General features: G+C 44.6%; 1 protein-coding gene across 3 annotated transcripts in view; it reads left to right on the plus strand.

Moving 5' to 3' along the window:
• The window catches only part of LOC139155802 (transferrin receptor protein 1-like), a 47,187-nt gene that overhangs the window by 23,150 nt on the left and 3,884 nt on the right, over positions 1-20,153 (plus strand). For 2 of the 3 annotated variants that reach the window (XM_070731083.1, XM_070731084.1), the window contains exons 9-18: positions 1,811-1,950; positions 3,892-4,055; positions 6,321-6,440; positions 7,272-7,357; positions 7,757-7,820; positions 10,026-10,093; positions 11,863-11,909; positions 12,962-13,043; positions 15,372-15,614; positions 19,725-19,865. In XM_070731083.1, the coding sequence (XP_070587184.1) occupies positions 1,811-1,950; positions 3,892-4,055; positions 6,321-6,440; positions 7,272-7,357; positions 7,757-7,820; positions 10,026-10,093; positions 11,863-11,909; positions 12,962-13,043; positions 15,372-15,614; positions 19,725-19,865 (1,155 nt within the window). Of the gene's footprint in view, positions 1-1,810; positions 1,951-3,891; positions 4,056-6,320; positions 6,441-7,271; positions 7,358-7,756; positions 7,821-10,025; positions 10,094-11,862; positions 11,910-12,961; positions 13,044-15,371; positions 15,634-15,750; positions 16,186-19,724; positions 19,866-20,153 lie in introns of those variants that run through there. The other variant, XM_070731086.1, reaches the window with a different exon arrangement.

The following is a 20,153-nucleotide window of genomic DNA, read 5'->3' on the forward strand; positions in this document are numbered from 1 at the left end:
AGATATTATTTACAAGATATACAATATCTACATAATATTACACAGTAATTATAATACACTCCATAATACAGCTCTTATTCCCACACAGATGGTACATATACTATTACACACACAGCAATATAGTATATTCTCGTATTCTACAGCAAATACCTTTACATCTTACATTGTACAGTAATCCCTCGCTATACCGCGCTTCACCTACTGCGGCTTCACTTCATCGCGGGTTTCTGAGGAAGCCGATCGGCAGATTTAAACAGCCCACCGAACTCGATCGGCAGGTTTTTTTAAAAAACAAATATCTAAAATTGTAAATACTGTATTTAAATACTGTATCTAAAATAAATACTGTGTGGGAAGGGTTTATAAACACTTAAAACAATGAAAACTTACCAAACAATTACAATATAAATACTTAAATAAGTACTATCAGTCGATAAATTCCCCATCGCGGATTTCACCTATCGCGGCCGGGTCTGGAACGTAACACCAGCGATAGGTGAGGGACTACTGTATTTCACGTTTGATGTGTATGTGCTTTATGGTTTTTAATTGTTGAGGTTTTTATATATTTTGTTATTAGATTTGTTCCATTGTTATACTGTTTTTATTACTGTTGTGAGCCGCCCCGAGTCTTCGGAGAGAGGCGGCATACAAATCCTAATAAATTGAACTGAATCTTAGTACACAGCTTTTGCACACACAGCAGATGTAGTATATTCTACACAGTATGTTGCGCACAGCTCAGATATTAATACTAACCAGCATTTATACTCATGCCCTCATCACCTTGAGGTTCGACTACTGCAATGCTCTCTACATGGGGCGACCTTTGAAGAGTGTTCAGAAACTTCAGATTGTGCAGAATGCAGCTGCGAGAGCAATCATGGGCGTTCCCAAATATGCCCATGTTACACCAACACTCCGCAGTCTGCATTGGTTGCCGATCAGTTTACGGTCACAATTCAAAGTGTTGGTTATGACCTATAAAGCCCTTCATCGCATCGGACCAGAATACATCCAGGTCCGCCTTCTGCCGCACAAATCCCAGCGACTGGTTAGGTCCCACAGAGTTGGCCTTCTCTGGCTCCCGTCGACTAAGCAATGTCGTCTGGCGGGACCCAAGGGGAGAGCCTTCTCTGTGGCGGCCCCGACCTCTGGAACCAGCTCCTCCCAGAAATTAGGATTGCCCCCACCCTCCTTGCCTTTCGTAAACTTCTTAAAACCCACCTCTGCTGCCATCAGGCATGGGGGAATTGAGATATTCCTTTCCCCCTAGGCCTATACAATTTATGCATGGTATGTTTGTGTGTATGCTTGGTTTTTAATAAGGTTTTTTTAAAATTATTTTAAATATTAGAGTTGTCATATGCTGTTTTATTATTGTTGTTAGCCGCCCCGAGCCTACGGAGAAGGGCGGCATACAAATCTAATAAATAAATATGGCTAAATTGCAGCCTAGCTCATAATGGCTACCTCGCTCTTAAAGTAATATCTGTTATTTCCTACGATGCTGGTTTATGTTCATATATTACAAACCCAACCAATACAGTACGTGGTACTGACAGTTTCGATCATGTGACCACGAAGAGGCTGCGATGGCCGTGGGCGTTACAAATACCCGCCTCTCAGTCACTTTTTTTCAGCACTGTTGTGACTTTGAGTGTGTGGTCACTAAACGAACTGTCGTAAGTCTAGGACTTACCTGAGCAAATGAGACCTCGGAGCTGGTGGCATGAAGGACATGGGAGGAAAAACTCAATTTATCTGCTTATTTGTGATGTCTCTTTCCCCCCTCGACATTGTCTTGCAGGCTCATCTTGGTACAGGCGATCCATATACACCTGGGTTTCCTTCTTTCAACCACACTCAGTTCCCTCCCGTTCAGTCTTCGGGCCTCCCTGGCATCCCCGTCGCAAGTATTTCATACCGGGCTGCACGGAATTTAGCCAGGTAACCAGCCCACCTGTTTTCAAACTTCTCGTCGTAGATTGTGGGGGTCACCAGCAGCGAGGACCTGTCTTACCAGGTCCTCTTACACTCAGAAAATTAAAACTGAGAAAGAGAAATTCCACGATTGCAAGGTTGTGTTAGTGACAGGTAGTTGCAGCACAACCTTCATCATTGTCCTGGGAAGGGGGAGGGATTGGTTTTTTTCACCCCGTAACAGTTAAAAGGAAAAGGACATTACCAATAGCACCTAGATTTATATTTATAAGTAGGATGCTTGGCTGCATAGCTAGAGGTATAACAAGCAGGAAGAGGGATATTGTGATCCCGCTATATAGAGCGCTGGTGAGACCACATTTGGAATAATACTGTGTTCAGTTCTGGAGACCTCACCCACAAAAAGAGATGGATAAAATTGAACGGGTCCAAGGACGGGCTACAGGAATGGTGGAAGGTCTGAAGCATAAAACCTATCAGGAAAGACTTCATGGACTCCATCTGTAGAGTCTGGAGGACAGAAGGAAAAGGGGGGACATGATCGAAACATTTAAAGATGTCAAAGGGTTAAATAAGGTCCAGGATGGAAGTGTTTTTAATAGGAAAGTGAACACAAGAACAAGGGGACACAATCTGAGGTTAGTTGGGGGAAAGATCAAAAGCAACGTGAGAAAATATTATTTGACTGAAAGAGTAGTAGATCCTTGGAACAAACGTCCAGCAGACGTGGTAGATAAATCCACAGGAACTGAATTTAAACCTGCCTGGGATAAACATAGATCCACCCTAAGATAAAATACAGGAAAGAATATAAGGGCAGACTAGATGGACCAGGAGGTCTTTTTCTGCCGTCAGTTTTCTATGTTTCTATGCCGCTTCGCAGTGCATTCCAGCCCTCTCTAAGCGGTTTACAGAGTCAGCCTCTTGGCCCCCAGCAATCTGGGTCCACTTTTAACCCACCTTGGAAGGGCAGAAGGCTGAGTCAACTTTGAGCAGGGCAGGATCGAGCTGCTAGCAATGGGCAGAATTAACCTGAATTAGAAAAGAGGGCAGGAGGCAGGAAAGGCAATAGCACTTAGACCTATGCCGCTTTGCAGTGCTTTTCCAGCCCTCTCTAAGGGGTTTACAGAGTCAGCCTCTTGCCCCCAACAATCTGGGTCCTCATTTGACCCCCCCCTCAGAATGACGAAAGGCTGAGTCAACCTTGAGCCAGTCGGGATCGAACTGCTGGCAGTGGGCAGAGTCAGCCTGCAATTGCTGCATCCTAACTTCTGCATCAGGGAGGAAGGAAGATAAGAATGAGAGGTGGCGCAGTGGTTAGAGTGCAGCCCTGCAGGCTCCTTCAGCTAAGGGCTAGCTACAGTTCAGCAGTTCAAATATCACCACCGTCTCAAAGCCTTCCGTCCTTCCCAGTGGGTCAAATGAGGACCCAGATTGTTGGGGGGCAAGAGGCTGACTCTCAATCGTTTAGAGAGGGCTGGAAAAGCCCTAGGAAGTGGTTTATGTCTCAATACTATTGAAAGAGAGAAAGAGATGAAAGAAAGATAGAAAAGGAGAGAGAGGAAGGAAGGAAGGAAGGGAACCACGGTGGTGCAATGGTTAGGGTGTAGCCCTGCAGGCTCCTTCAGCTAACTGCTAGCTGTAGTTCACCAGTTGAAATCTCACCACCAGCTCCAGGTTGACTCATCGCTCCCTCCTTCCCAGTGGGTCAAATGAGGACCCAGATTGTTGGGGGAAAGAGACTGATTCTGTCCACCGCTTAGAGAGGTCTGCAAAAGCCCTAGGAAGTGGTATATATAAGTCTAAATGCTATTGCTCCCCTGTTCCTTTTAAATAACGAGAGAGAGAAATTTGGGCTTAAACTCGTGACGATTTTGAACGTGTCAGCCTATGTTGGAGAAGCGCACTGAGATAAGGTAGAGTAACATGTTCCGGTTGCGCTTTCAGTGTCCTGGATGGGTCAGACTGTCCCAGCACGTGGCCAGTCACAATCTTTCGCAAGTGTGCTGCCTCTCCGGCAGGAAAGAACGTGAGGCTTGAGGTTAACAACCAAATGGTAGAGAAGAAAGTCCTGAACATCTTTGGCGTGATTAAAGGTTTTGTGGAACCAGGTAAGCATCAGTGGCCTCTCGGACAGGAGGGGGGGGGGGGGTTGGTGGGGTCTGAGCAAGAATTGGACAACTCACCATGGCCGTCTTCCCCACAAGACAACTCACTGGGGGACAATTTTAACAATTCTTATTTAATTAAAGCCTTAATTAGATCACACCTGGAGTACTGCGTCCAATTTTGGTTAGCACACTACCAAAAAAGACATTGAGACTCTGGAGCAAGGGTCCTCAAACTTGGCAAGGGTAAGACTTGTGGACTTCAACTCCCAGAATTCTCCAGCCAGCTATGATGGCTGGAGAATTCTGGGACTTGAAGTCCACAAGTCTTACCCTTGCCAAGTTTGAGGACCTCTGCTCTAGAGAAAATGCAGAAGAGAGCAACCAGGATGACTGTCTCTGACAGTCTCAAAATGGGTGAACAGTGCAGTCCGCCGGTAAAGAAAGCAAGTAGGATGCTTGGCTGCATAGCTAGAGGTATAACAAGCAGGAAGAGGGAGGTTGTGATCCCGCTATATAGAGCGCTGGTGAGACCTGGAGTTCTGGAGACCTCACTTACAAAAAGAGATGGATCAAATTGAACGGGTCCAAAGACGGGCTACAAGAATGGTGGAAGGTCTTCAGCATAAAACGTATCAGGAAAGACTTCATGAACAAAATCTGTATAGTCTGGAGGACAGAAGGGAAAGGGGGGACATGATCGAAACATTTAAATATGTTAAAGGGTTAAATAAGGTCCAGGAGGGAAGTGTTTTTAATGGGAAAGTGAACCCAAGAACAAGGGGACACAATCTGAAGTTAGTTGGGGGAAAGATCAAAAGCAACGTGAGAAAATATTTTGCTGAAAGAGTAGTAGATGCTTGGAACAAACTTCCAGCAGACGTGGTTGATCAATCCACAGTCACTGAATTGAAACATGCCTGGGATGAACATAGCTCCATCCTAAGATAAAATACAGGAAATAGTATAAGGGCAGACTAGATGGACCATGGGGTCTTTTTCTGCCGTCAGACTCCTATGTTTCTATTAGGGGACTGGAAACTAAAACATACAGGGAGCAGTGGCAGCAACTGGGCCTGGCTAGTGTAGCAAAGAGAAGGACCAGGGGAGACACGATATTTGAGGGGCTGCCCCAGAGGAATGGGGTCAGGCTGTTTTCCAAAGCACCCAAAGGCCAGACAAGGAACAATAAATGGAAGCTGACCAAAGAGATTTAACCTGAAAATGAGGAGTAATTTCCTAACACAACAATCAACCAATGGGACCACTGTGCTAGAGGAATCGTCGTAAGATGAGCATTCTACCTTTCCATCTTAAAGGGAGGAAAAAGTGGGTTTTTTAAAAAAAATTACTCAATACTAGATTGATTTTGTAGCTGCTGGATTAATGGCGAGCTTCTCTCCCTCCCCCCCTTTTTTAATTCACTCTCCTCTATCTGCCCATCATTCTCTTTTAGTAATCCCATAGTTGTATTTATTGCACTTCAGTTTCATTGTTTATCTCTCTCTGTTCTATTGTCACTCTTTTCATTTTATTCTGTATTAAGGGGCCGCGACCCCTTAATACAGTTCCTCATGTCGTGGTGACCCCCAATCATAAGTCTAGCGCCAGTTCTCCCAGCAGAGCTTTAAGCTGATTGGCAGGAAGGTCAGAGGGACAACCCCCCCCCCCCCCCCCCCGTAAACGCCTGATTCGTCGGATTGTAAAAATAGGTTCCAAGGCGCCAGAATAGAAGCTTTAGTTCCTAACACCAGGGGAAATTTCTCTTTTCATAGAAACATAGGAGACTGAGGGCAGAAAAAGACCTCCTGGTCCATCTCGTCTGCCCTTATACTATTTCCTGTATTTTATCTTAGGATGGAGCTATGTTCATCCCAGGCATGTTTCAATTCAGTGACTGTGGATTGATCAACCACATCTGCTGGAATTTGTTCCAAGGATCTACTACTCTTTCAGTAAAATAATATTTTCTCATGTTGCCTTTGATCTTTCCCCCAACTAACCTCAGATTGTGTCCCCTTGTTCTTGGGTTCACGTTCCTATTAAAAACACTTCCCTCCTTAAAAATACTTCTTAGGTGACCCCTGTGAAACAATCGTTCAAACACACATACCTCCATAGTGGTCCTGATCCCCAGGGTGAGAACCCCACTGCCTTAACAGCTTCCAACTGTCCTGTTGACCCTCATCCTAGAACTTTCTGGCTGTCCCATCCCTGCCTCCTGTTCCATTGCATGGTTGGGATTCAGTGAGCCGTTTTCTCTTGCAGATCGATACGTGGTGATCGGAGCTCAGCGGGATGCCTGGGGCGAAGGAACGGTGAAGTCAGCAGTCGGGACGGCCCTGTTGCTGGAGCTGGCCCACACCCTCTCCGGGATGGTCAAAAACGGTAAGGCTTTTGAGAATCAGAATCATAGAGTTGGAAGGGACCTCCAGGGTCATCGGGTCCAGCCCCCCTGCTCAATGCAGGATTCATTAAACCATCCCCGAAAGATGACTGTCCAGTCTCTGTTTGAAGACCTCCAGTGAAGGCGAGGCCACCACCTCCTGTGGCAAACTGTTCCACCGGTTTATCACCCTTTTTTAAAATCAGTTTTTTTCTGATATAGAAACATAGAAAACTGACGGCAGAAAAAGACCTCATGGTCCATCTCGTCTGCCCTTATATTCTTTCCTGTATTTTATCTTAGGGTGGATCTATGTTTATCCCAGGCAGGTTTAAATTCAGTTCCTGTGGATTTATCTACCACGTCTGCTGGACGTTTGTTCCAAGGATCTACTACTCTTTCAGTCAAATAATATTTTCTCATGTTGCTTTTGATCTTTCCCCCTACCTCATCTAAATCTCCTCCCCTGAAGTTTCATCCCATTGTTTCTAGTCCTTCCACGTGTTAATGAGAACAATGCTGACCCCTCTGTTCTGTGACAGCCCTTCAGATATTGGTAGACAGCTGTCAAGTCTCCTCTCAGGCTTCTCCTTTGCAGACTAAACATCCCGAGATCCTTAAACCGTTCCTCATAGGATGTGGTTTCCACACCACTCTCCTTTGAACTTGCTCTAGTTTATCAATGTCCTGTTTAAATTGGGGGCCCCAGAACTGGAGGACAAGTGGGGGGAGAGGGAGGGAAGAAAGAAAGAAAGATAGAGAAGTCTGCTGTTTCGTTTGGAAGGGGGCCGAACTGAACGGGATCACCAACTTCTCTCTCCTGTGCATTTCAGACGGCTACAAACCTCACAGAAGTATCATCTTCGCCAGCTGGAGCGCAGGAGAATTCGGAGCCGTCGGCGCCACGGAATGGCTAGAGGTAAGAGCTGGGGTTTTTAACACTTTCCGTGCTAGGGAGCCACTTTTTTGTGTGTGTGTGTGTGTGAGATTTTTGCACTCAGAAACACCAGAGGTGCTTCCGGGTTGAAAGGATTGGCCGGGTGACCTCGCCGTTGCCCTGGGGAGACACCCATTTGGGGGCTCCTTTCAAATCCCTGGCGGGAGCTGGAGCCAAAGATAGGAACTCAACTCTGCCCCCCGCTCTGGGGTCTCAAACATGGCTTGTGAACCTCCTGCCCAACACTCCCAACTGCTTGAGTCAACGTGCTCCTTTTTGTGTGTGTGACAGGAGTGACTGTACAAATTGAGTCCACAAAAAAGTGAATTTATAACTGGTGGAATAGTTTACGAAATGCCGCTTTTTTCTAAACCCTCTCAGGGCTACGCCGCCTCTCTGCACTTGAAAGCGTTCGCTTACATCAATCTGGACGCCGCAGTTTCAGGTAACGTGTCTTGTGACGCTCAGTCAGGGTTTGAATTATGCCTTGAAAACAAGAACAGAAAAAGTGGCAGGAAACAGTTTGTCCTTTGTGTGAGGAATAGACCTGGGAACCTAGTTGGCTGGGACCCAGGAGCAGCGTTAGGCCTCACAGCCTATTTCTTCCTCTTCTCTAAAACAAGGGTCTCCAACCTTGGCAACTTTAAGAGGTTGTGGGAGTCAAAGTCCACAACTCTGGAAAATTGCCAAGGTTGGAGACCCCTACTCTAAAATTCCGTTCCTGTCTTAGCTTCAGACTTGAGATTATTTTAATTGAGAAAATGAACGCAGCCGCGAGAGCCATCGTGGGGCTTCCAAGATTCGCCCATGTTCTTCAGCACTCCGCGGCCTGCATTAGCTGCCGACCAGTTTCCAGTCACAATTCAAAGGGTTGGCCATGACCTTTAAAGGCCTACATGGCATTGGACCAGATTACCTCCGGAACCGCCTGCTACCGCACGAATCCCAGTGACCAATAAGGTCCCACAGAGTTGCCTTCTCTGGGTCCTGTCGATGAAACAATGTCGTTTGGCGGGCCCCAGGGGAAGACCCTTCTCTGTGGCGGCCCCGGCCCTCTGGAACCAACTCCCCCCGGAGATCAGAACTGCCCCCACCCTCCCTGCCTTTCGTAAACTACTCAAGGCTAACTTATGCCACCAGGCATGGGGGAGTTGAGATATTCCTTCCCCCTAGGCCATAACAAGTTATGCATGGTATGTCTGTGTGTATGTTTGGTTTTATTATAAGGGGTTTTAGTTGTTTTATTAATTGGATTTCTACGTGCTGTTTTTATCATTGTTGTTAGCCGCCCCGAGTCTGCGGAGAGGGGCGGCATACAAATCCAATAAATAATAATACTGTAATAATAAAAATGACTTAGCATCTTCCATCAGAATAATCTTATCACCTTGAGGTTCAACTACTGCAATGCTCTGTACATGACCTTTGAAGAACGTTTGGAGACTTCAGGTGGTGCAAAATGCAGCCACGTGAGTGGTTTTGGGCCCTCCTAAGCAGGGCCGTGTTTCTCTAGCACTCCACGAGCTGCCTTGGCTGCCGATTGATGTCCAAACTTAATTCAAAGTGTTGATTATGATCTACAAAGCCCTACATGGCATCGGACCAGATTACTTGCCGGACTGTCTTCTGCCTCATGTAATCATATCAGCTAGACAATGTCACCTGGCGGGACCTAGGAGAAGAGCCTTCTCTGTGGCGGCCCCAGCCCTCTGGAATCAGCTCCCTCTAGAGATTTGTACCGCCCCCACCCACCCCGCCTTCCTCAAAGCTTTAAAGAGCCATCTCTGCCGACAGGCTTGGGGCCACTAAGTTTTAATATCTAGCCTTAGCTGATGAATGAATGGATTAATGAATGAATGAATTTATTTATTTATTTATTATTTGATTTGATTTGATTTGTATGCCGCCCCTCTCCGCAGACTTGGGACAGCTAACAACAATGATAAAAAACAGCATGTAACAATCCAATAATAAAACAACTAAAAACCCCTATTATAAAACCAAACATACATACACACAAACATACCATGCACAACTTGTAATGGCCTAGGGGGAAGGAATATCTCAACTCCCCCATGCCTGGCGGCATAAGTGAGTCTTGAGTAGTTTACGAAAGACAGGGAGGGTGGGGGTAGTTCTAATCTTTGGGGGGGAGTTGGTTCCAGAGGGCCGGGGCCGCCACAGAGAAGGCTCTTCCCCTGGGGCCCGCCAAACGACATTGTTTAGCCGACGGGACCCGGAGAAGGCAACTCTGTGGGACCTTATCGGTCGCTGGGAATTTATATGTATGATTGGGTGAATGTGAGCCACTGGTTTTAAGAAATTGGGGGTTTAGAATGTTTTTAGACTTGATTTCTATATGTTCTATATGCCTTTTTCTTGTTGTGAGCCGCTCTGGATTTGAGGAGAAGGGCGACATATAAGTCAAATCAATAAATGCTCCTGCACAGAACCCCAGAGACGGGCAAGAGAACATGGGAAGATGTTGTTCTTCGTTTATTTGTGTCACAATTCTGTTGATTTTATAAGTAACTCAAGGCAGCGAACCATTTCCTCTCTCCCCAGTCTAAAGTTGACCAACCTTTTTTTGTATGCCGCCTGGTCACTCAGGACCTCTTTGACCTTCAAGTATCCTTTTCCCCTCTCGCAGGATCCAAGCAATTCCGGTTCTCTTCCAGCCCCTTGTTGAAGAAGCTCCTGGAGGAAGCAGTCACAGATGTGAGTGTAGCGCACGTCTGTTTTGTGGGTGGGTGGGTGGGGGTGTTTGAGGAAATAATAAAGTGAGCCAGGCAGCACTGTTGTCTCTCATGTTTCCTGCAGCAACAGACAGAAAGATGCGCCCTTCCCTTGGCCTTCTCTCTCTCTATTTGGTTCCTTCGTTTTTACCCTGCCTTTGCTAACTTTATTTTATAAAAGCTCAAAGCAGCGAATGTATCTCACGTTTCTTGTTGTGCCATAACAATATTGTGAGGTGGGGTAGAGGGAGAAAATATTATTTAACTGAAAGAGTAGTAGAGGCTTGGAACAAACTTCCAGCAGATGTGGTTGGTGAATCTACAGGAACTGAATTGAAACCTGCCTGGAATAAACATAGATCCATCCTAAGATGAAATACAGGAAAGAGTATCAGGGCAGACTAGATGGACCCAGGAGGTCTTTTTCTGCGGTCAGTCTTCTATGTTTCTATGACAGGGAGGGACTGGCTCAAAGTCACCCACCTGCCTTTCATGCCTATGGTGGGACTAGAACTGACACTGATCTAAAGAGCCAGTTTGTAGAGATGTAGAAGTCAGAGACAATACAATACTCAGATTGGGGATTCCTTTCCCCCAAGTGCATTATTTGACATTTGGAAACATTAAACTGCAGTTTCCATTGCTTTGACCATTTATCTAGTAAAGCTAAATCATTGGGAAGTATTGAGAAGTTCTCTCTCTTTCTGGGATCCTGCTGCCTCTGGTTCTCTGGATTTATTCTTTATTGCTTATAACTCCTCCTCCTCTATACAGATATATAAAACATTAACTCTTAGTTACAATGAGAATGATTGACTTGTCACATACAGCAAGTAAAACAGAATCCTGTCAGCAGGATGGCTAAAACAAACAGAAGAGCAGAAGGATTTCAATTACCTAAAGTCAATAGAAGTTAAACAATTATTTCCTTAAACTAATCAAGGAGGCAGGAGTTGCCTCAACTTCAGCATGTAGCTTCTTAATCCAATTGTGGTTGGCTTGACCTTTGCTGTTAGCTGAATAAGCAGGCAACCTTTTCACTAGATCAGTTTTTCCCAACCCTGGCAACTTGAAGATATTTGGACTTCGACTCCCAGAATTCCCCAGCTAGCATTTGTTGGCTGGGGAATTCTGGGAGTTGAAGTCCAAATATCTTCAAGTTGCCAAGGTTGGGAAACACTGCCCTAGATACATAGAGAATTGCATGGACTTAAATACAGAATAATGAAATGATTTATTGAAAGGTAGGTTTCCCTATCGTTACAATAATTGATAATAATCTACAGGTGGCTTTCATATCTAACTCACCATCTCCTGGTGATTGGCCCAAGGTCACCCAGCCGGCTTTCTTGCCTAAAGTAGGACTAGAATTGACCATCTCCTGGTGATAGGCCTAAAGTCAGGCAGTTGGCTTTTCTACCTAAGAAGGGACTAGAACTCTCACTGGTGATTGGTGAAGAGGCACCTGGCTAACGGTTGAGCCTAAGGCAGGACTAGAAGTCCTGATTGGTGCCTTCGCCTGGTGGTTTTTATAAGGTGGGTGGATAGGTAGATAACATTGATTGATTGACTGACCCTGTTCTGTGCTGTTCGACATCTGTTGCCTTCTGATTTGAGATCTGGGGCAGCAGGAATTTCAGGCAAGGGAGAAGGATTTGGAAGTGAGCCCCACAGGAGTTTTAAGTCTCTCAAGAGTTGGATTTATCCCCGTGATGGAAAGGGTGTGATTTGTTCCCCTTTGTCCTTTTCCAGGTCTCCTTTTCGCCACTCAATCTTCGGGCTGCTTTTGCAGGCAAAGAGTAAGTAAAGCTTTGGCACTCGCCGATTCTTTTGGGGCCACGACAGGACTCCTGCCGTCTTGATAGTCAGATTGTATAAACATTAAATGTTTCCCCCATAAGAGAAATCTCCAAACGTTGTGGTCTTAGGCTCGACTAGAACTCACATTCTCTTGGTGATTGTTCCAAAGTCACGTAAGGTGGGATTAGAACTCACCGTCATTATTATTATTGTTATTGTTACTGTTATGTCAATACAACACAGCAAACAAGATCATTATATTGGATTTCATATTTCACCACCAGTCCTTGCGCTTCCCAAGCACCTAGGACTGCGTGATGTAGCGGCGAATGATGTGTGCCGATCCCAGTAAAGCGGCCTTTTGCAATTGACAGATGGAGATTTTGTCAATTCCGATGGTTTTCAAATGTCCGCTGAGATCCTTTGGCTCTGCGCCCAGCGTGCCAAGGACCACTGGGACCACTTTCATGGGCTTATGCCAGAGTCGTTGCAGCTCGATTTTTAGATCTTCGTATTTCACTAATTTCTCTAGCTGCTTCTCCTCAACTCTGCTGTCTCCTGGGATTGCGAAGTCGATGATCAATACTTTCGGAAGTCCCACAGTAGTTTTGCTTGCTCATTTTCGACCACTTTTTTGGGCTATTATTATTATTATTATTATTATTATTATTATTATTATTATTAATTAGATTTGTATGCCGCCCCTCTCTGTAGACTCGGGGCGGCTCACAGCAATGATAAAAACAATATACAATGACAAATCTAATAGTTAGAATCTAAAATAACAATAATACATTTTAAAAAGTCTAAAAACAAGAAACCCCAATATATAAAAAACATACATACAGTCATATCATACACAAAAAAACCTACATAGGCAGGGGGAGATGTTTCAGTTCCCCCACGCTTGACGACAGAGGTGGCTTTTAAGGAGTTTACGAAAGTTATCTGGTTTCGACGCCAGCATCTTCCCCATTAGGCCACACCGGCTTTCTCAAAAGTTCCATATCAGTGGCTGAAACTTTCTTTCCCCCTCTTTTCTTCCTCTCAGAGTCCCATTCAAGTTTGATGACGCAGCAAGAACGTTCATCGCCTCTTCCGGGATCCCCTCCATCTCCTTCAGCCTCAACAACGTGAGTCCTGACTTCGCCCTTCAGCGCTGTAGCTTTCCAGTCGGCCTCTGTTGACGTTGGGTGAAAGCTGCTTTCAGAACTGGGGGGTCTTGGTGGGCAGCAAATTCCAGATTAATGTGGAAAATACCCATCCCACTCAGGAGCTGGGCTTCGGAGAGATTGTGTTCACCAGCAAGCTCTTTGATGACATAGTCTAAGCTAGGGCTCTCCAAGGTTGTCCACTTGTGGACTGAGCGTTGGAAGTTCACAACTTTTAAAATTGGACATACACACACACACCCCTGCTATTGTGGGGCAGGCCTACAGGTATGACCACAATTAAGCCCAGAAGCCCTGTTGCTAAGTGTTCTGTTGAGCTCTCTGGTACAGTGTTTCCCAACCTTGGCAACTTGAAGATATCTGGACTTCAACTCCCAGAATTCCCCAGCCAGCAAATGCTGGCTGGGGAATTCTGGGAGTTGAAGTCCAGATATCTTCAAGTTGCCAAGGTTGGGAAACACTGCTCTGGTAGACTCCTCCCGAAAATGCACAGATACAATTTCAGACACAGACACGTTTGAAAATTCAAAACAATGTTCTTTATAATAAAAAGTCACTTAAACCAAGTCCTCTTTTGGTATAGCAAAGAGCCCTCGTCTCCAAACTGGTAATTGGTACAAGTCCCTTATCAGTTCTGAGATACTTAGCTTGCAGCTGTGAGGCCATTCACAGTCCTTCTTCTTTCACAAAGTGAAACACACTTTGCCCTGGTTTAGTTTCAAAGCGGGGAAAAATCAGCACACAAAAAGTCAAAGTCAGCAAAGCAGTCACGAAACACAACGATCAGATAATCCTCCACAATGGCCAAACCCACAGGCTGCTCTTTATAGCAGCCTCACTAATGACCACAGCCCCACCCAACCACAGGTGGCCTCGTTTTCTTTGATAATAATCTCTCAGTTGTTGCTGCCTATGCATCGCTCTCCGCATGCGTGGCTGTATCATTAACTCTTGTTCCGAATCCAAGGAGGAGCTAGAGAATTGATCTCCTTCTGAGCTGTCTGCCACACTCTCCTCCTCCCTGTCACTCATGTCTTCTTGGTCAGAGGAGCCTTCATTAGCAGACTCCACCGGGGGCAAACCAGGCCTGCAGCATGTGGATGTCTCCCCCACATCCACAGTCCTTGGGGCAGGAGCTGGGCCAGAGCTAACCACAACACTAAGTAAAATAGCTGTTTGGTGAATTTTGTCTTATTATTACCACCTTTCCTTCCATGATCGTTAAATGCATCTTTGCTTGTCAGAAGGTCGCAAAAGGGAATTTACAGTCCAGCCGTCATAAATAGGAGCCAATTGCCCAGCACCTGAATTTTGATCATGTGACCATGGAGATGTTGCATAAGTGAAAAATGGTCGTGTCACTTTTTTCAAAGCCAGTCAGGTTGGAAGGTCACTAAATAACAGTTGGCAATAGTACTCAGACTAGCACTTAAATAGCAGTAGCACTTAAAACTAGACAAACCCAATTCCTGCAATTGTCCTTCATATCTTTGTTGCTCTTCTCTGCACCCTTTCTAAGATTTCAGCTTTTTTTTATATATTGTGGTGACTACAGTGTATATAATGTGAATAAGAGTATGAAATTATGGGATGACAGGAAACAGTGTATATATTGAATAGGAAAAAGAGGGGAAATGTTTGAGTATATAACAACAGCCATACTAGGAAAATGTGGAAATGAGAAGGAAATTACGATGGCATAAAGCTGTATTAATGGAATTATATTTTTACATATATGCGATGCACATGTTTGCTTTGCATGTTGTATGGTTCGTTTGTTTTTGGTTTTTTAGTTGGAAAATTGCAGTAAAAATTATTTTTTAAAATCTGGGTCCTCATTTTTACCCATCTCGAAAGGACAGAAGGTGCCTGGTGGGATTTGAACTGCCAAACTGCTGGCAGCTGTTGAGTACTGCACTCTAACCACTATGGCATCAAGGCTCAATGAACTGTTGTAAGTCTAGGACTACCTGTATAGGAGAGGGGGGCCTGTCCATTGGAGCAGAGATCGGATTAGTTTCCGTGCTGTGAAATCTTGCCGGGGGTGGGACATTATTTTGCCAGACGTTTTGACCATTGTATGTGATGGCAAACACTCTTGCTTCTAAGCACTGAGGAAGCGGCTGGAGAAATGGGGTGATTCCTACTACAAGGCCCAACTCACCAAAACTCCCACTTTCTCTCTCGACAATCCATTGCTACTGGAAAACTTGCCTAGAGGAAAAATAAGGCCCCAGAAAAGACCCCGCTCGGCGTGAAAGGGCTCACCGTTTTGCTTCTCCCTCGCAGGGCGGAGACTCCTATCCATACCCCTATTTTGGCACGGCGGAGGACAACCCAGGCAACCTGCTCACGGCCTTCAGCAACAATATCAACCAGATGGAGAATACGATGCGGTTGGCGGCTGAAATAGCCGGCCGGATGGCTCTCAGGTTGACCCACGATCGGGAACTCTACCTGGATTACAAGAGCTACGACGGCTGGCTGCACAATTTTGTCCGGAGCCTGCTCCCTTACCAGAAGGACATGAAGGTAAAGGGTGCAGGAGACAGTTGGTTATACCAGTGTTTCCCAACCTTGGCCTCTTGAAGATATCTGGACTTCAACTTGGCATTCGCTGGCTGGGGAATTCTGGGAGTTGAAGTCCAAATACCTTCAAGGGGCCAAGGTTGGGAAACACTGGGTTATACGACTGAGGGGGGTGGTAAAACAGACAATGGGAGCAGCTGGGGAGGGCTCCCATCTCTGGAAAGCCTAGAAAACAGAGGTGGAATAGACTCTGTCGAGACGTATCCGACTCTGTTTGTTCGCCACCTAGGCTTCCTGACGAGACAATACAGCACAGACAGAGTCCCCAAACCCTCCTTTTATTTTAACGGCTGTGAATTCTCTTCATTCCCAGCTGTAATAGGCTCAGGGTCTCGAAATTGGGTTGTCGGTTTTTCAGCGGACAAGCTCAGCATCTTTAATAATAATAAATTTATTGTCATTGTCAAAAACAACAAATTGTCATTGGCAACGAAAGTCGTGTGACACCCAGAGACCAGTCCCACCATACATAAAATTAGAATACGTAAATTTAAAAATAGAATAAAAAATAAAATGTCCCACCCACTACAAATTCCCCACCCTAAACCACTCAACCATCTACATGACAAACCAAGTAATATTGTAATATAAGTCATTTAACCGCTGAGGCATTATGCCCACCTATAGAAAGAGGAGGTATTTATTTATTAAATGTATATGCCACCCACTTCGGTGTCAAAGCAACTCTGGGCCGCAGGGAACAGCGTAAAAATGAAGTCCGAAACATATTAAACTGAACAGATTAAATTAATTAAAATCCAAAGTGTGTTCATTTGGAAATGCTGTGGGTAGCCAAAGATAGATGGATGGATAGATGGATAGATAAATAGAAGAGAGATTGAGAGATTCGTGGCCGGGCAGACAGACAGACAGATCAGTGCTAGAAGGAAGTTGGGGTTTGGAGGATGGAGGATGGAGGAAGAAAAAAGATTATGGGTTCCCTGGCACTCTCCAAGTTTTTTGCAGATATCTCATTATTATTATTATTATTATTATTATTATTATTATTATTATTAGAATAGAATAGAATAGAATTTTATTGGCCAAGTGTGATTGGACACACAAGGAATTTGTCTTGGTGCATATGCTCTCAACGTACATAAAATAAAATATACATTTGTCAAGAATCATGTGGTACAACACTTAATGATTGTCATAGGGGTCAAATAAGCAATGAAGAAGCAATATTAATAAAAATCTTAGGATATACGCAACAAGTTACAGTCATACAGTCAACATGGGAGGAAATGGGTGATAGGAATGATGAGGAAAACTAGTAGAATAGAAGTGCAGATTTAGTAGAAAGTCTGACAGTGTTGAGGGAATTATTTGTTTAGTAGAGTGATGGCGTTCGGGAAAAAACTGTTCTTGTGTCTAGTTGTCTTGGTGTGCAGTGCTCTGTAGCGACGTTTTGAGGGTAGGAGTTGAAACAATTTGTGTCCAGGATGTGAGGGGTCAGTAAATATTTTACCCGCCCTCTTTTTGACTCGTGCAGTATACAGGTCCTCAATGGAAGGCAGATTGGCAGCAATTGTTTTTTCTGCAATTCTGATTATCCTCTGAAGTCTGTGTCGGTCCTGTTGGGTTGCAGCACCAAACCAGACAGTTATAGAGGTGCAGATGACAGACTCAATGATTCCTCTATAGAACTGAATCAGCAGCTCCTTGGGCAGTTTGAGCTTCCTGAGCTGGCGCAGAAAGAACATTCTTTGTTGTGCTTTTTTGATGATGTTTTTGATGTTAGGTGACCATTTTAGGTCTTGAGATATGATAGAACCTAGAAATTTGAAGGTCTCTACAGTTGATACTGTGTTGTCTAGTATTGTGAGAGGTGGAAGGGTGGAAGGGTTTCTCTTAAAGTCTACCACCATTTCTACAGTTTTGAGTGTGTTCAGTTCTAGATTGTTCTGGTCACACCACAAGGATAGTTGTTCAACTTCCCGTCTGTATGCAGATTCATCATTGTCTCGAATGAGTCCAATCACTGTTGTATCATCTGCAAACTTCAGTAGTTTAACAGATGGATCGTATGAGATTATTATTATTTATTAGATTTGTATGCCGCCCCGTAGACTCGGGGCGGCTCACAACAATAATAAAACAATGTATAACAAATATAATAATTAAAAGTCACTAAAAACCCCTTATTTACAAAGAAAGACGTACACACAAACATACCATGCATAAACTATATAGGCCTGGGGGAGATGTCTCAGGTCCCCCATGCCTGACGGCAGAGGTGGGTTTTAAGGAGTTTACGAAAGGCAAGGAGGGTGGGGGCAGTTCTAATCTCCAGGGGGAGTTGGTTCCAGAGGGTCAGGGCCGCCACAGAGAAGGCTCTTCCCCTGGCTCCCGCCAAACGGCATTGTTTAGTCAACAGGACCCGGAGAAGGCCAACTCTGTGGGACCTAACTGGGTAAACTAGGTAGCATCCGTACTAAAAGAGAGGGAAGTGTTCACTGATGACATCACCTAGTTGGGTAATAAAATGTCTGTAAGAAAAGCACCAAGCTCAGCATCCAGACACCCCTAAGATACCCTGGACATCTGGGCTATTGGGGCTACAACAGAGATTGCCCGGTTTACATTGCCAGATTTTAGGGCAGTGTTTTTAAGGTTCAACCCAGGGGTGGGCTACCCAGACAGGGGGAAACGCAGTGGGGCAGCGAAAATGTAGCTCCACCCCAGAGCACCCAATTTGCACTGAAAGACGTTGAAAGAAAAGGCAGGGCGTCCTGCATAAGCCCCGCCCACAGTGTGGTAGTAAAACATTTGGTAGCCCTTCACTGGTGCAAATTAGCATCAAAATGCGTTAACTGGCGTTTGCGTCTAGAGCACAAATGTCGTTAACGCTTGACAAATCCCTGAAATAAAATGGCAAGGCAGCTCTGTTGCTGGTCCTTGTTGTTTAACCTACCGGTTGTGTATAGTATGATTGAGTAGTAGTGTTTGTTTTTTAACAATAGGGGGGTTTAGCCATAGTTTTTAATTATTGGATTTATTGTACATTGTTTATTGTTGCTGTGAGCCACCCCGAGTCTTCGGAGAGGGGCAGCATACAAATCTAATAAATTATTATTATTATTATTATTATTATTATTATTATTATTATTATTATTATTATGTCAATACAACTCAGCAAACGAGATCACTATGCTGAATTTTGTATTTCATCATTATTATTATTATTATTATCATCATCATCAATATAATACATCAAACGAGATCACTATGCTGGATTTCGTTTTTCATCACCAGTGAGGTGCTTTCCAAGCACCTAGGACTGCGTGATGTAGCGGCGAATTATGTTTGCCGATCCCAGTAAAGTGGCCTTTTGCAATTGACAGATGGAGATTTTGTCAATTCTGATGGTTTTCAAATGTCCACTGAGACCCTTTGGCATTATGCCCAGCGTGCCAAGTGCCACTGGGACCACTTTCACGGGCTTATGCCAGAGTCGTTGCAGCTCAAATTATTATTATTATTATTATTATTATTATTATTATTATTATTATTATTATGTCAATACAACTCAGCAAATGAGATCACTATGCTGGATTTCGTATTTCATCATCATCATTATTATTATCATCATCATCATCATCATCATCATCATTATTATTATTATTATTATTATTATTATTATTATTATGTCAGTACAACACAGCAAACGAGATCACTATGCTGGATTTCGTATTTCATCCCCAGTCGGGCGCTTCCCAAGCACCTAGGACTGCGTGATGTAGGGGCGAATTATGTCTGCCGATCCCAGTAAAGCGGCTTTTGCAATTGACAGGTGGAGATTTTGTCAATTCCGATGGTTTTCAAATGTCCACCGAGATCCTTTGGCCCTGCGCCCAGCGTGCCAAGTACCACTGGGACCACTTTCACGGGCTTATGCCAGAGTCGTTGCAGCTCGATTTTTAGACCTTCGTCTTTCACTAATTTCTCTAGCTGCTTCTCCTCAATTCTGCTGTCTCCTGGGATTGCGATGTCGATGATCCATATTATTATTATTAGTAGTAGTAGTAGTATTATTCTCTTCTGCTGCAGCAACGGGGTTTGATGATCCAGTGGCTCTTTGAGGCCCGCGGGGATTTTACTCGGGCAACCACTGCGCTGACCCAGGATGTGAAAAACACGGACCTCTTCAACAGGGATGCGTCCCGTCTCCTGAATGACCGACTGATGAAAGTGAGCCTCCTTCGATTTTCTTCTCCCTTCTCACTAACTAACCTTGGTTCTGTCTGAGCGAGTCCTGTTGGTTGCCCTGAGCCTTCAGAAAAATAGAATAGAGCTGGATTGGACCTTGGCGGTCATCTAGTCCAACCCCCTGCTCAGGGAATGGAGCACCCACAACCCCTGAAGGCAACTTCTGTTTCACTGATGGTTTTTCCTTAGTTTTCAGGTTGCTTCTTTCTTAGTTTCCATTATTTCTTGCCCTGCTTTCAGCTGTTTTGGAAAATAAATTGGAACATACAC

The sequence above is a fragment of the Erythrolamprus reginae genome, unplaced genomic scaffold, assembly GCF_031021105.1.
Source record: "Erythrolamprus reginae isolate rEryReg1 unplaced genomic scaffold, rEryReg1.hap1 H_61, whole genome shotgun sequence".
Classification (NCBI taxonomy): domain Eukaryota; kingdom Metazoa; phylum Chordata; class Lepidosauria; order Squamata; family Dipsadidae; genus Erythrolamprus; species Erythrolamprus reginae.